Source organism: Terrapene carolina, unplaced genomic scaffold (genome assembly GCF_002925995.2).
Source record: "Terrapene carolina triunguis isolate 2854851 unplaced genomic scaffold, T_m_triunguis-2.0 Scaffold58, whole genome shotgun sequence".
Classification (NCBI taxonomy): domain Eukaryota; kingdom Metazoa; phylum Chordata; order Testudines; family Emydidae; genus Terrapene; species Terrapene triunguis.
In genome coordinates this window covers 35,846,805-35,859,786 of record NW_020664409.1, presented here as the reverse complement: position 1 = coordinate 35,859,786, position 12,982 = coordinate 35,846,805, and the positions used below count along the sequence as shown (strand labels likewise).

Genomic DNA, 12,982 nt, shown 5'->3' with positions numbered 1-12,982 from the left:
TGTGATCCTGTCAGATCTCATGTGCCAAACAGAATCACGCTGAACAGGAAACCTGCAAGTAGGAGCTAAAGGAAATGGTGCCAGTGATTCACAAAGGTGTACCCTTCCTTCTGATCAGGGCCGCCCAGAGGATTCAGGGGGCCTGGGGCAAAGCAATTTTGGGGGTCCCTTCCATAAAAAAAAGTTGCAATACCATAGAATACTATATTCTCGTGGGGGCCCCTGTGGGGCCCGGGCTTGGGGCAAATTCCCCCACTTGCCCACCGCTCTGGGCAGCCCTGCTTCTGATTCAGCACTGAACCAAGGCTACAGCATGCTGTTAAGGGACACTATGCAGCTGATGGTGCTGTCTTTCAGTTGAGACATCACAATTTCTTGGCTACTTGTAATTAAAGATTCTTTGGCACCATTTGTAAGAGATGGGGTACTAGTCTGTGTGTGCTGGTCAGATTCCAACTCAGACGATTACAGTCTGCAAACTTAAATTCCCCCAGCACTTTAAACTGAATAAGATATTCTTCACTTCCTATTTTAAATTGTTGTGTAGTTTGTGCTACTAAACTATTGCAGTGTTTTAACCCAGAAGTGTCTGCAGTAAGACACACTGGGCTCATTTAGGATGAAGGGCAATATGTAGATGTAACATGATCACCATCGAGTTACAAACACTATTCAGAGAAGTGTGCACATTCCTCCTAAATCACTGAAGGTGAAAGGTGAAGTAAACAAACTAATGCATAAGAAGAAAAGGGAAAATGTTTTTCAACTGGAAACAGAACAAAATAAGTGGGGCTATTATTGTTATTACAACGAATGGTACACACAATAAGACTATTCAAAGTGGTTGACTGCTCCTTTTGATAAAATCAGTATATACCAATTATATATGCTAAAGACAAATTATTCATTTATTTCTGTTCTCTATAGTGTGTATGATAAGTTACTCCCAGCTGTGCAATTAGTACAGTACCCAGCACACTATATACACAGACAAGATTAGGGTATGGAACAGCTTCCATATGAGGAGAGATTTAAAAGACTGGGACTTTACAGTTTGGAAAAGAGATGACTAATGGGGGATCTGATAAAGGTCTATTAAATCTTGATTGGTGTGGAGAAAGTAAATAAGGAAATATTATTTACTCCTTCACATAACACAGGAACTAGGGGTCACTGAATGAAATTAATAGGCAGCAGGTTTAAAAAAAAAACAAAAGGAAGTATTTCTTCACACAATGCACTGTCAACTTGTGGAACTCTTTGCCAGGGAATGTTGTGAAGGCCAAAACTACAAGGTTAAAAAAAGAACTAGATAAGTTCATGGAGGATAGGTCCATCAATGGCTATTTGCCAGGATGGGCAGGGGTACACTACCACACTCTGAGTGTCCGTATCCTCTGCTCGCCAGAAGCTGGGAATGGATAACAGAGGATGGATCACTTGACAAGATACCGGGCTAGATGGACCATTGATCTGACCCAGTATGGCTGTTCTTATGTTCTTCTGACAGATATTTATGTCTATATAGCTACCTAATTATACATGCATGCATATTACACACCTAATATATAAATACATACACAGTATTCTGCAGCAACATGCTTAGGTAAATATTCTAGTAAATAAATTAGGTAAATAAATAGGCATGTGTGGAGAGATACTCTTTTTACTGTCCATTTGAAAAGGCTTTAAGAGACAAGTCACTTACCTTTCACAATGTACTCCAGTATAGCCTTCTTTGCAGAAACACTGAACTTCTTCACCATTTGCCACACAGCCAGTTGCAAAACTGTGAGAAGATAAAAAAAATTATTTTCACGAAAGCATAATCAAGCTGTTCAGATTAGTTAGAACAGGGACCAAATAACTTTCAGGAATAAAGGGTAATTTGGTGGTATAAATAACCAATGATATAGTTTAACAACCACAAGACAAATTACAGCAAATTATCCATTGATGCTTCAAATTCTTCTACTAAATTCACTTCTTGGTTATTTTAAATATACTCCTGCCCTTCTAGATAGAACAAAATAGCTTATTCTGGAGAGGAATGCATACAACAAATCTTCTTAACAATAAGATTGTGAAATAAAACAGGTCTATGCAGATATTATTTTACTAAGCAAGAACCAACAGTTAAGTGCTAAAACAGCTTTGTTGATTGTGTAGCCCTTTCGTACTTATGCTTAGAAGATTTTCATCTTATTTTAAATGAATTTCAAGGGATAACATCAATGTTTATTATACATCCAGGTGTATATAAATATTATCAATGTATTTCACATGAAATAGAAATTAAACAACCTCACATACAAATTATTTAAATGTAATTAATATAATAGTCAAGGTTCATGTGAGATTTCAAAGTAAAATCACAATATTAATTTCTTAGCATGGATAGCAAAATTTTCCTATGAAAGAAAAAAAGAAAAAAAGCCCTCCAAAGTACTGAAGTTCCCATGTAAACATAGTAATTTAATTGACGGCTCAACAGTTCTAATATAAAATACTGTTCTTCCCTACCCCCACATGGAAATCATAACAGGGTCTTGTGCTAACAGTTGTTCTTGAAAGGTTTAGAGCAGTGGTGGGCAACCTGTGGCCCGTCAGGGTAATCCGCTGGCAGGCCACGAGACAGTTTGTTTACATCGACCATCCGCAGGCACAGCCACCCGCAGCTCCCAATAAAAGCGGTTCGCCGTTCCTGGCCAATGGGAGCTGCGGGAAGCGGCACGGGCCGCAGGGACGTGCTGGCCGCCACTTCCTGCAGAACCCATTGGCTGGGAACGGTGAACTGCGGCCACTGGGAGCTGCGGGCAGCCGTGCCTGTGGACGGTCAATGTAAACACTGTCTCGCGGCCCGCCAGCGGATTACCCTGACGGGCCATGTGCGGCCATGGGCCGCAGGTTGCTCACCACTGGTTTAGAGCCCACACATACTAAATCCATTTTTCGTATAATTGACATTTTTATTTATAATAATTATTTAAAACAACAATTTATAAATCAGTGGGGATTGATAATTCTTGCTATAAATTTTCCTCTGCATTTGAAATGTTTAAATAGAGTTTTAAGGAAGAAGGAACCGATCAGCTATGCAGATGTCCAATGCACCCACAAAACTAAGAACTTGCTAGGAATTGTACCTAACACTATTTTCCTTTTTGCATTGAGGTAATAGAGAGGTGCACAACCCAAAAGGGAGCTCTGGGAGTGATGGTACCTCTTGAGCTTCCTAGTACACAGAGGGAGAACTCATGTTGGACCATGCCTACTCTTCCTGACATACCTACCTAGCTTCAAGGTCCATTGTAGAGGGACTACTATTGCTTGGCTGTAGGATGGGGTGTGTGCGATGGAGATAGCCTACTAGTGCGCCTTCCATCTTTTGACCATTCACCTGGGCCATAAGCGCCTGGATAAAGTAATCTGGTCTATGAAAGACTGGAATCAAATACCCGTTCCCCCACCCACCCTTCCAAAAAAATATATATTGCTCTTACTTTGGAGGAAAAGTGGATGACTCCACCAATGCTAGGTGGAACATTCCCTGTGCAGAGAATGGTAGCGATTAGAACAATACGGACTTATGAATCGAATGCAGGTTTCATGGTTTCCCCAATTATCTTAGCACTCTTAAAATGAAAGATGAATAAAAATATGTTCAGCTGACCTCAGGCAAACACCTGCAGAAGAAGCCGATGCCGTCAGGAGCAGATCCATCAGAGAATTCTCTGATATATGAAAAGCCTGTCTACTGCTTACCAGTGAAAAATCTCTTACTTAAGGCTATCTAGCCTCTGCCTCTGCACCTGGCAAATAATGTGCAATACTCTTAGCAATACAGCGCTTAGGTTTTATTAGAGCTATGATTTTTTCTTTACCTGAAGACACATGCACTTTCACATTTTAGCACTGAGCAATCACCACAAACAGGTGGCTCAAAACAATATGCACTTGCAGCCCATTTTACTGCTAATGACTTCAAAAATCTACTAACATTCTTAAGATCCTAGCAAATATAATTGTTTCTCACCATTCAGTAGTGTTTGCTGAGCTGCAGTTTGGTGAGCATGTTTGCACGTGTATGTATGTTTCATCTGCCAAGCTAGTGGAATCTTTCAAATATAGTCAGACCAACATAAATCCACTTACATGTTTACAAGGTTTAATTATTTTTCTGAGTGCGGACTTTACAGAACACTAAATCTCTCTGCACTCACACAAAGGCTTGTTCCCTCTTAGCCAATTATCTCCGCTCTGGTCTGGACACTAAACGGGACAGCAAAAATAATTTCCATGCCATGTCTCAGGAATATGGCTTCACTAGCACAGAAAGCGGGCATGGATTGCAAAGGAGAAATCCCTATTGAGAACAAATGTGTTTTCAACAGCTAATGGAATAGAGTAACTCCTCACTTAATGTCCTCCCGCTTAACGTCGCTGCTCAATTAGGGAACATGCTTGTTTAAAGTTGTGCAATGCTCCCTTATAACACCGTTTGGCTGCCTGCTCTGTCCACTGCTTGTAAGATTCTGTGGAAGAGCAGCGACTTTACAAGGGAGCATTGCACAAGTTCCTTTTCTCCGCCTCCACCCCCTCCCTCCCAGCGCTTCCCCAGGCACTTAGGACTTTCTGGGAGGGAGGGGGAGGAGTGGGTAAGCGCTGCATCTCCACTCCTCCCCCACCCTCCCAGAAAGTCCTAAGCGCGAAGTGCTGGGAGGGAGGGGGAAGAGCGGGGAAGCGACGTGTCTCCGCTCCTCCCCCTCTCTCCCAGAAAGTCCTAAGCATGAAGCGCTGGGAGGGAGGGGGAGGAGCGGGGAAGCGCTGAGTCTCCCTCCTGCCCCTCCTGCCCAAGTGCCGCCAAACGGCTGTTTGGCGGCGCTTAGGACTTTCTGGGGGGGGGGAGGGAAGGAGCAGGGATGCGGCGTACTCTGGAGAGGAGGTGGAGTGGGGGTGGGAAGAGGTGGGCCTGGAGTGGAGCGGGAACGGGAAGAGGCAGGCCTGGAGTATCCCCCGGCAAAGTCGGTGCCTGTTCTTCTCTGGGGAAGCTGCTGCTGCTACTGCGAAGGTGCTTCCTGGCGTCCTTGCATGCAGCGGGCTGTGCCTGTGTGAGGTAAGCCAGGGGCACTTCCCAACCACAGTACAGTACTGTACAGTATATAATGTCTTTTGTCTGCCCCCAAAAAATTTCCTTGGAACCTAACCCCCTGCATTTACATTAAATCTTATGGGAAAATTGGATTTGTTTAACATCGTTTCACTTAAAGTTGCATTTTTCAGGAACATAACTACAACGTTAAGTGAGGAGTTACTGTACATGAAAACCCTGGGAAACATCGATATGTATGGGGACAGATGCTGCATATAGCTCATAAACAAAACAGGCCCACCCCTGCAATTCACTGCACATAGGTGCACCACTGTGCTTGTGCAGAGCCCCACCGAAGTAAGGGGGTTACCCCGGTGCTCTGCGGGGAGCCCTTGTGCAATCAATTGCAGGATCAGGGCTACAGTTAGAATCTTGAACTTATTAAAAAAAAACAGTGACATAAGTTACAGCACTTAGTTATTATTGTATGTATGGCACTAGCGCCTAGATAACCCAACCAAGACTGAGACCCCAAGCACAGAGTAAAACACAGTCTCTACCTACTTACCGTAAATAACTTCCACCCCCCATACCTTTTTTTAACTTGACACTATATTGTACAATACCTGTTTGTGTAAGGACAAGGGCACACCCTACAGGAACCTTGACTGGCATCGCCAAAATAACCTTCTTTACAGCGGTCACATTTTTCCCCGGCAGTATTATGTTGACAGCCCTTAAAAACGAAACAAACAAGACAATTAACTGTGGCCTAACTTTGTAGGGTTTATTGTCATTACCACTAGGAAATTAAAGCTGATCTGTTCTAAACCTCTGAGGGTGTATTTTTTTCACCCACAGTTACGCATTTATTGCAAAATGGCCTATGCTACAGAAATAAAATTGTTTCACCCATTGTCTAGTTGTAGAGAGCACATTTTTCCACTACTAGTTGAGGACAAACAGACTAAGTAAATACTATTAAACTTATTTTAACAGGATACTCAAAGCAGCAGTGCAGTTGCTTAATGAGCGTTGTCCCTTACGTGTGTATCTGTCTTGATATTTTGAGTGAATCCATTAAAAATTCACTAGGTCTGAATGCAACTTTAAATTTTGCATTTTAATGTATATTATAAAATCAGGGAAATTATGAACAGTTTTAAAAACACACATTTAACTGAGTCCAGACACACTTCCTCCCTAAGTCCCAGGAAATTAATTTTAAAAGTAGTCTGCTTAATAGATTCAGTTAAGATTTTAATTTCATGTACTTTTCCCAATATGCATGTAATTTGTATTTAATTTACTAATTGGAATGAACAATTAATGAATAATGAACGCTGAGAAAACAAATCTAACTGCCGTAGCCAACTTTTCCATGATAAGACTCCAGAGAATAAAATCTCATTTTAGAGACGTTCTTATTCCCATTAGTGTCAATGAGTCATGTGTGTATTTGGTGGGCAAGTGGGACATTCATTTTGCTTCAACTAAAATTCTTATACACAAAATAATTGTTAATTTACAGCTGAAGTTGGTCAAACTCATTTTCTAGCAGACATAGAAATCCAGGAAATTACCAATAAAGCCAATATTTGCATCCACATTAATCTCCAATCACATACCCTACCTCTAAGCATCATAAACCTCTAACACACTCATACTCCTCCGCTCCACAGCCATACCCCCTTAGCACTCTGATGTACAATCTATCTCAGCAGTGCACACATTCAGTTCCTAACAGTCAAATGCACAATCTGATCTCTGACAGCTGCATTAAGATGCCGCTATACCTATGTCTATAGATAATGTAAGTCTATAATCTGTTACTTGTACATGACACAGTACAGAGTCATTGATAAATATTAAAAGTGGAATAGGCTAGAGGATTTGAGAGGTATGGGTGAACCAGAACTGTGGGTGGGCATGGGGTAGGACAGCAGGACTTTTGGGGGCGGGGAGGAGAAGTGAACCTTTGGCTGGGTTCAAACATGTGTAGGGCAGGCTGCAGTTCCATTCTCATGAACCTCCTATGGCTCAGAGCAAAACTCCTCTAGCCTCTGATTTGCAGCAGAGGGACTCCCCTCCCCACAAGTGACAGCAGACTCCTCTGCCTTTTCCATCTCTTCTTGCACTCAAGCCCCCCATGCCTTCTCCACCCAAGCATCCGCATCTTCATTCATTCCCCCTACCCTCCCACATAGGTCCATTCAACCCTACTCCTGCACAAGAGCCCATACCTTGTTTTGTGCTTAAGGGAAAGAATGAAAAATATGGCCTGCTTGTGAGAGGTTATGAGAATGGATGTGTGAAGTTGTACTTTGTGGTGACTGTGGCTGTTTTAACTGGTGGGAACCAAATAAACATACAGTCAGGGCCAAAATTTCTCAAAGGACCTATTTTAAAATGTGGCCTCCTCAAAAGCTGATGAATATTTTCCTTAAAAATTACATGGAAAATTTACATGAACAGTTACTGTGGCAAATCTGAAGACTAAATTCAATAGTTAAAGTGTGAAAGAGAGATTTTAATGCTGCTGCAGGTTCAAATCTCAAACCATGCTTAACTCTGGAGTCACTACTGACCCCTGCAAAATATAGATCCTGATTGCTGAGGGCTTGTCTACATGGTGCGTTAGTGTGCACCAGCTCGGGTGTGAATTCTAGTGACTGCCAGCATGACACACACTGACTGGCCATGTGGACCCTGCTGGTGCCCACTAAAAGTTCCATAGTGCGCACTGATGTGCAACATCTGAAACAATGCTAAGTTAATGCATGCTGGGGAACGTTCTGGCTATGCCTACTCTACGAGTTGGGGGTGCGATTCCCAGCTCAGGTACACCTACTTGTGCTAGCTCAATGAGAGCTAGTGTGAGTATAAATAGCAGTGTTGCCACGGTAACACAGGCAGCAGTAGCACGGGGTTCTGGTGGGTTTGCATTCAGCATGGCTAAGTTGTGCCCCCACTGCTGCCCATGGTACCAGCAACTACATTACTATTTATACTCACGCTAGCCCTATCCGTATACAAGCTGGGAATCACAGCCCTAGCATGTAACATAGCCGTAGCTTAGTGTACGCTAGTACAGTCCATGTGGCCACTTAGTGTGCATCATGCTGGGTGCACCAGAATTTACTCCCCAGCTGATGCGCACTAACACAGCGTGTAGACAAACCCTGCACTGCGGAAGCCAAGATAAGTCTATAGAAATTGAGGAAAAAAGGTTTCTTGTGGCATGGGGAGCCTTTTATAGATTTCATACATGGATCACATTTAATGGGCCACATCATCCCGTTGGCAGCCTGTCTCTAGGAGATGAAAGGAACAAAAATCCTATTCCAATGGCCCTAAAGCATGATGGAGGGAAGCCAAAGCAGCAACATCCTCATCATCCCTCCCTCAAAATTTAAGGGGGCATGGCCAGGTAAAGGGGAGACGTGACTGGAGTGACAGCTACTCTTTGCAGCAGCATCCTTTAAAACTCCAGAGGAAAGTCCCAGAGGAAGATATCAGAAACCCTGTCAACATTAACTCACAGACTCCCCTACAATGAGAGTGGGCAGGCTTTGGCAGGAAAGTGGGCTGTTGGTGGAAGAACAATTGGTGGAAGAAGAGTTCAGGGAGCACAACTGAGAATGCACAAATGTTTTGATGTCTGCCCCCGGCTCCCCCTACAAACAGACAAACCCCACCCAATGGGGTCAGAAGCTGGCAACTCTGGGCCTGATCTAAAGCCCACTGAAGTCAATGGATAGACTTCTATCAACTACAATGGGCTTTGTGAGTGTCCTCTGCACCAAGCTTTCCTGCGTGACTTTGCTCATCTTATAGTTTGTCTCTAGGGTAGGTAATGTTTTATCTCAACATATTCAGAAGTTAATTGTGCTTGCATCTAAATGACATATTTTAGGCTAAAAAACTGAAGTTTACATTTTTCAACCTTATCTTGAACTGATCTAAACATCCTCATCTCTATCTTTCTGCTGCAGTGCTTTCCTGTCATGGCCTGTTCTGTCTCCCAGTGAAGCGCATTGTGAGTCATTCGCTGGAACATGCTGAACTGTCTCATAACTAACATTTAACCAAAAGGATTTGTTGAAACAAAGTCAAAGGGTATTGCATATTGCAAAGGAATGCACTGCAGGCAGAAAGAATTAATAACTTACAAAAAATGAACAGGGGAAAATAAATCATGAAAGAGAATTTGGCAAGGTGTTTGTTTACATAAAAAGGGTGCAATTAAGAATTAGCAAAAATTTTCAAGTTGGAATTTTTCAGAATAAACCATAAAAACTAAGGTGTTATTTAACTGTCAAGAATATAAACTAGAAAAACACAGTAGGCCAAATTTCATGCTCACACAACCACGGGGGTTCCTTGACTTCGGTGGGGTTACTCCAGACTTAAAATGGTTATCTAGGAGCAGAATTCACCCCACTGTACCTACAGTTCAATTGCAGATTTGTAATTTATCTAACTTCTCTCCTGCTAGCCCAATCCTGTCTTCTCCAGTAAATATTATCCGTGTAATTGTAATCTAAGATTTGTTTTGCAAAGTGAGCAAGCAAACAGTGTCTTCGTTTTTCAAGAATGTAATTATTTATTTGAATATGGGGTCGGCTCCTGCAAACCCTTATGTGCATAGTGCTACAGACTACACATGAGAGTAAAAGTTTGCTGGACTGGACTCTATAAGATAACTAAGGCCCTGATCCTGCAAACACTTACCCATGTGCTTAATTGAGGGGGCTGGGGTAGCATGGGACAACCAGAGTTGTGGGAAGAGGCACAGGAGAAATGTGGAATGAAGACTGAATGAAACCACTGACCTGTGCAAAGTTAAGCATGTGAAAGTGTTTGCAGGATTGGGACCTAAATGCATACACAGTAAAAAATTCAGGTATTATAATTCAGTCAAAGAATTGAACTAGTTACACATGAATCATTTTGTGGCAATAATGAAGAAAGGAATGCTATGTATTCCACAGTTCAGTAAAGAAGTGGATATTCTGCTTTTTTACACTAGTTTCAACGATATTAATGTTTTACTTACAATACATATTCCAGAACCATCCTGGCATCTATTTGAATTTCCATTGCAATTGCAGGGTACACAGCGTCCTGTAAATAATCCTTTATTCTCACGATAAAATCCAGGGCTACATTCCTATTAAGTATACAGGAAAATATACATGTTAAATAAAAGTGGGGGAAAGAAGGATTCCACAGCCTCCACAGGCTACAAAGATCAGTATTTTAAAATCTGTTGGCCACACCCAGAAAACTATAGTAGAAAATGTTTCCTGATAGGCTTTTTTTTTTTTTGAGCAAATTGTTACTTTCTTAATAATAATTATTTTAGCTTATAAAGTAGCATCGGAGCAGATGACAGGGACTCCAGCTGCGTATCAGCTGATGGCCAATCATTTCAAATAATTTTATAAAAATAATGCAGCTTTCAAAGAAGGATTGTATCACACAGGCTTTGGGGGTTCGGTGTGGTAATAGACAAGTGGGTTTCTTTCTACAGAGATCTGCTGGCCAAACCATAGAATCATGGCAGGGGATGGGGGGGTAGGGGGTAGAGGAAAATACCATTACTCAAGCCCATGAACTGTTAAAGCACTTGGGCCCTGATCCTGCAAACACTTATGCATGTTCTCACCTTTATGCCATTGATTTAAATGGGACTACTCACAGTACTCAAATTAACCATGAGCATAAGTATTTGCAGGATCAAGGCCTTGCTGAGTAGCTGCACTGGTGCTCCCTTACTCCGGCAGGGATATTCCATCATCCTGACCCTCACAGAAGACCACTGAGCAAGACATTTCCTGCGGCTAAGCAAAGGGGTCTAGAATTTGGCCTTTAAACAGCAGCCACAGAAGACGTTAATGTAGATTTATACCAGAAGGTTCTGGAAGGGCTGCCTATAGGCGCTTCATATGTTACAGCGGTTACATAAAATCTTAGTGCCCAGGTAACTACAGTGTATTCTTTAGAAACACTTCCAGTGTGGTAACTTCTATATTAACTCGTCATGATTTCCAAAATTATTCCCCCTGGAGCTATATGAAGCCACGTTTAGGCAGAGTGAGACAAGGTTCCAAAATATGCAGCAGTTTGATTTTAAAGTACAGGCTTGTCCTAGGGACCAATGACACATGAAAAGACTGTTCAGTCACTGAAAGCATGTGAGCAGAATTTATATTGTATGTCAGATCAATCAAAGTCAATTTTAAGTAGGGAAACAGAGGAGCTGAACTGGAGAAAGATAATGAAAAGGAAGCAAGAGATAACTGTCAGCAGTATTAGCCTATACCATTTAGGTGCTAACTAACATGTTGAGATCAGGTCATTACTGGCATGGGAGCAGAAGCAGGGAGGGTGAAAAGAGCTTTCTCCACTATTTGAGCCTCTTTATGCATGGACCAGTCTTAACTGCAGTACCTGTGTTCTTCTGACTGCTCCCTGTGGGGGCCTTCTGGAGTACTAGGCACCCCAAAAATTGCATGGCATGGTCCTTCTCCCCAACCCCTCCTCACTGGGAGCTGAACTGGCTGACTGTGCAGGAGATCACATGCTACATCCTTCTAAGAGGTGGTAGGGACTGTGATACCTGGGGCACACCGTGCTTTCCAAAATGCCTCCAGGAGTTACCCCTCAGGCAGTGCAGCTCTGCACAGTCCCCATCAGACTTGTGCCCAAAGGGCAGAATCTGGCCCAAAACATAGTTAATAAAATAATTGGCACGTGAACTACAAATCCTGCAAATTCTTGCTCAGATGAGTCGTGGCCCTGAGGTCCATAGGACCACTCATGGGAGTAAGGGTTAGCAGAATCAGGCCGTACACCATAGTCTAAGTTGCTTTAGGCATGAGTATTTATGAAAGATTCTGAATGAGAATTAGGAATTTATTAAACATACATTTGGCAGAGAAAAACCTCAGCCCTGCAGCAGCACAAAGATTTTAACAGAATACTGCAATGAAAGTTGTTGATGTTTAAACAATGAGAGTTCACCTGTGATCTGTTGGAAATTCCACCCTCGCTTTCAGTGGTATGTGGGATTAATGTAATTAAATGTACATAAGGCCTGATCCTGCACCATTTAAATCAATATGAGTTTTAATATTGACTTCACCGGGAGCAAGGGCTGAACCCATAATTTGCCCCACTCTGACTTTTTTCAGATACATTTTAATAAATGCAGGGACCTATTCTTCCTGGATTTATACATTATAGCCAACAGGCAATCAGTATTCCTGCTTTCTGAGGAGACTAGCCACCTCAATATTTGAAATAGCTCAACCAATAGAAATATAGCTTCACAAGGATTATTTATCACAAGTACCTTACAGGCAAAGCAAAAATGAATATACCTACTTTATTAGTGTATCCACATGCATTTGAACAAATCTATGCTGCTCTTTCCTCTTTCAATTTTTACTCTCTTTACATTTAAAATTTGTAACAACACTAACATACACACTGGAGTACTGAAGTACTCTGATTGAGAACAACTGTCACCACAGTTTCATTTTGCAATATTCACCACATATGAACAAAAAGCTCTTAACCACTCAAAAGTACACAGAAGCTGTTAGATGCTCTGGCTGTTTGTGGACAGTGGTAAACAACCTACAAGAAAGATCATCCGTGTACTATCGGTAGTAATGTAATTCAAGGTTAGGAGATTTGCATTCTTATTGTTTGAATTTCAAGAACTCCATAACTCAGTAAGAAAGAAAGAAAGAAAGAAAGAAAGATTACCTCTTTTGGTTTAAAATCCAAATGTGTTTGTTGCTGCTGACCTCTGCCCTGCAGGTGAGGAAATGCTACCCTCTGTTGTACATCTTGTCCCAAGCAATGCCCCAGAGCTAT

General features: G+C 42.0%; 1 protein-coding gene across 1 annotated transcript in view; it reads right to left on the bottom strand.

Annotated features, from left to right (window-relative positions):
• LAMA3 (laminin subunit alpha 3) overlaps positions 1 to 12,982 on the bottom strand; it is a 191,470-nt gene that overhangs the window by 42,707 nt on the left and 135,781 nt on the right. Inside the window, exons 42-44 of the mRNA XM_026659438.1 lie at positions 10,152 to 10,265; positions 5,719 to 5,828; positions 1,709 to 1,789 (exon numbers count right to left, since the gene is read on the bottom strand). Coding sequence (XP_026515223.1) covers positions 1,709 to 1,789; positions 5,719 to 5,828; positions 10,152 to 10,265 — 305 coding nt within the window. The remainder of the gene's footprint in view (positions 1 to 1,708; positions 1,790 to 5,718; positions 5,829 to 10,151; positions 10,266 to 12,982) is intronic.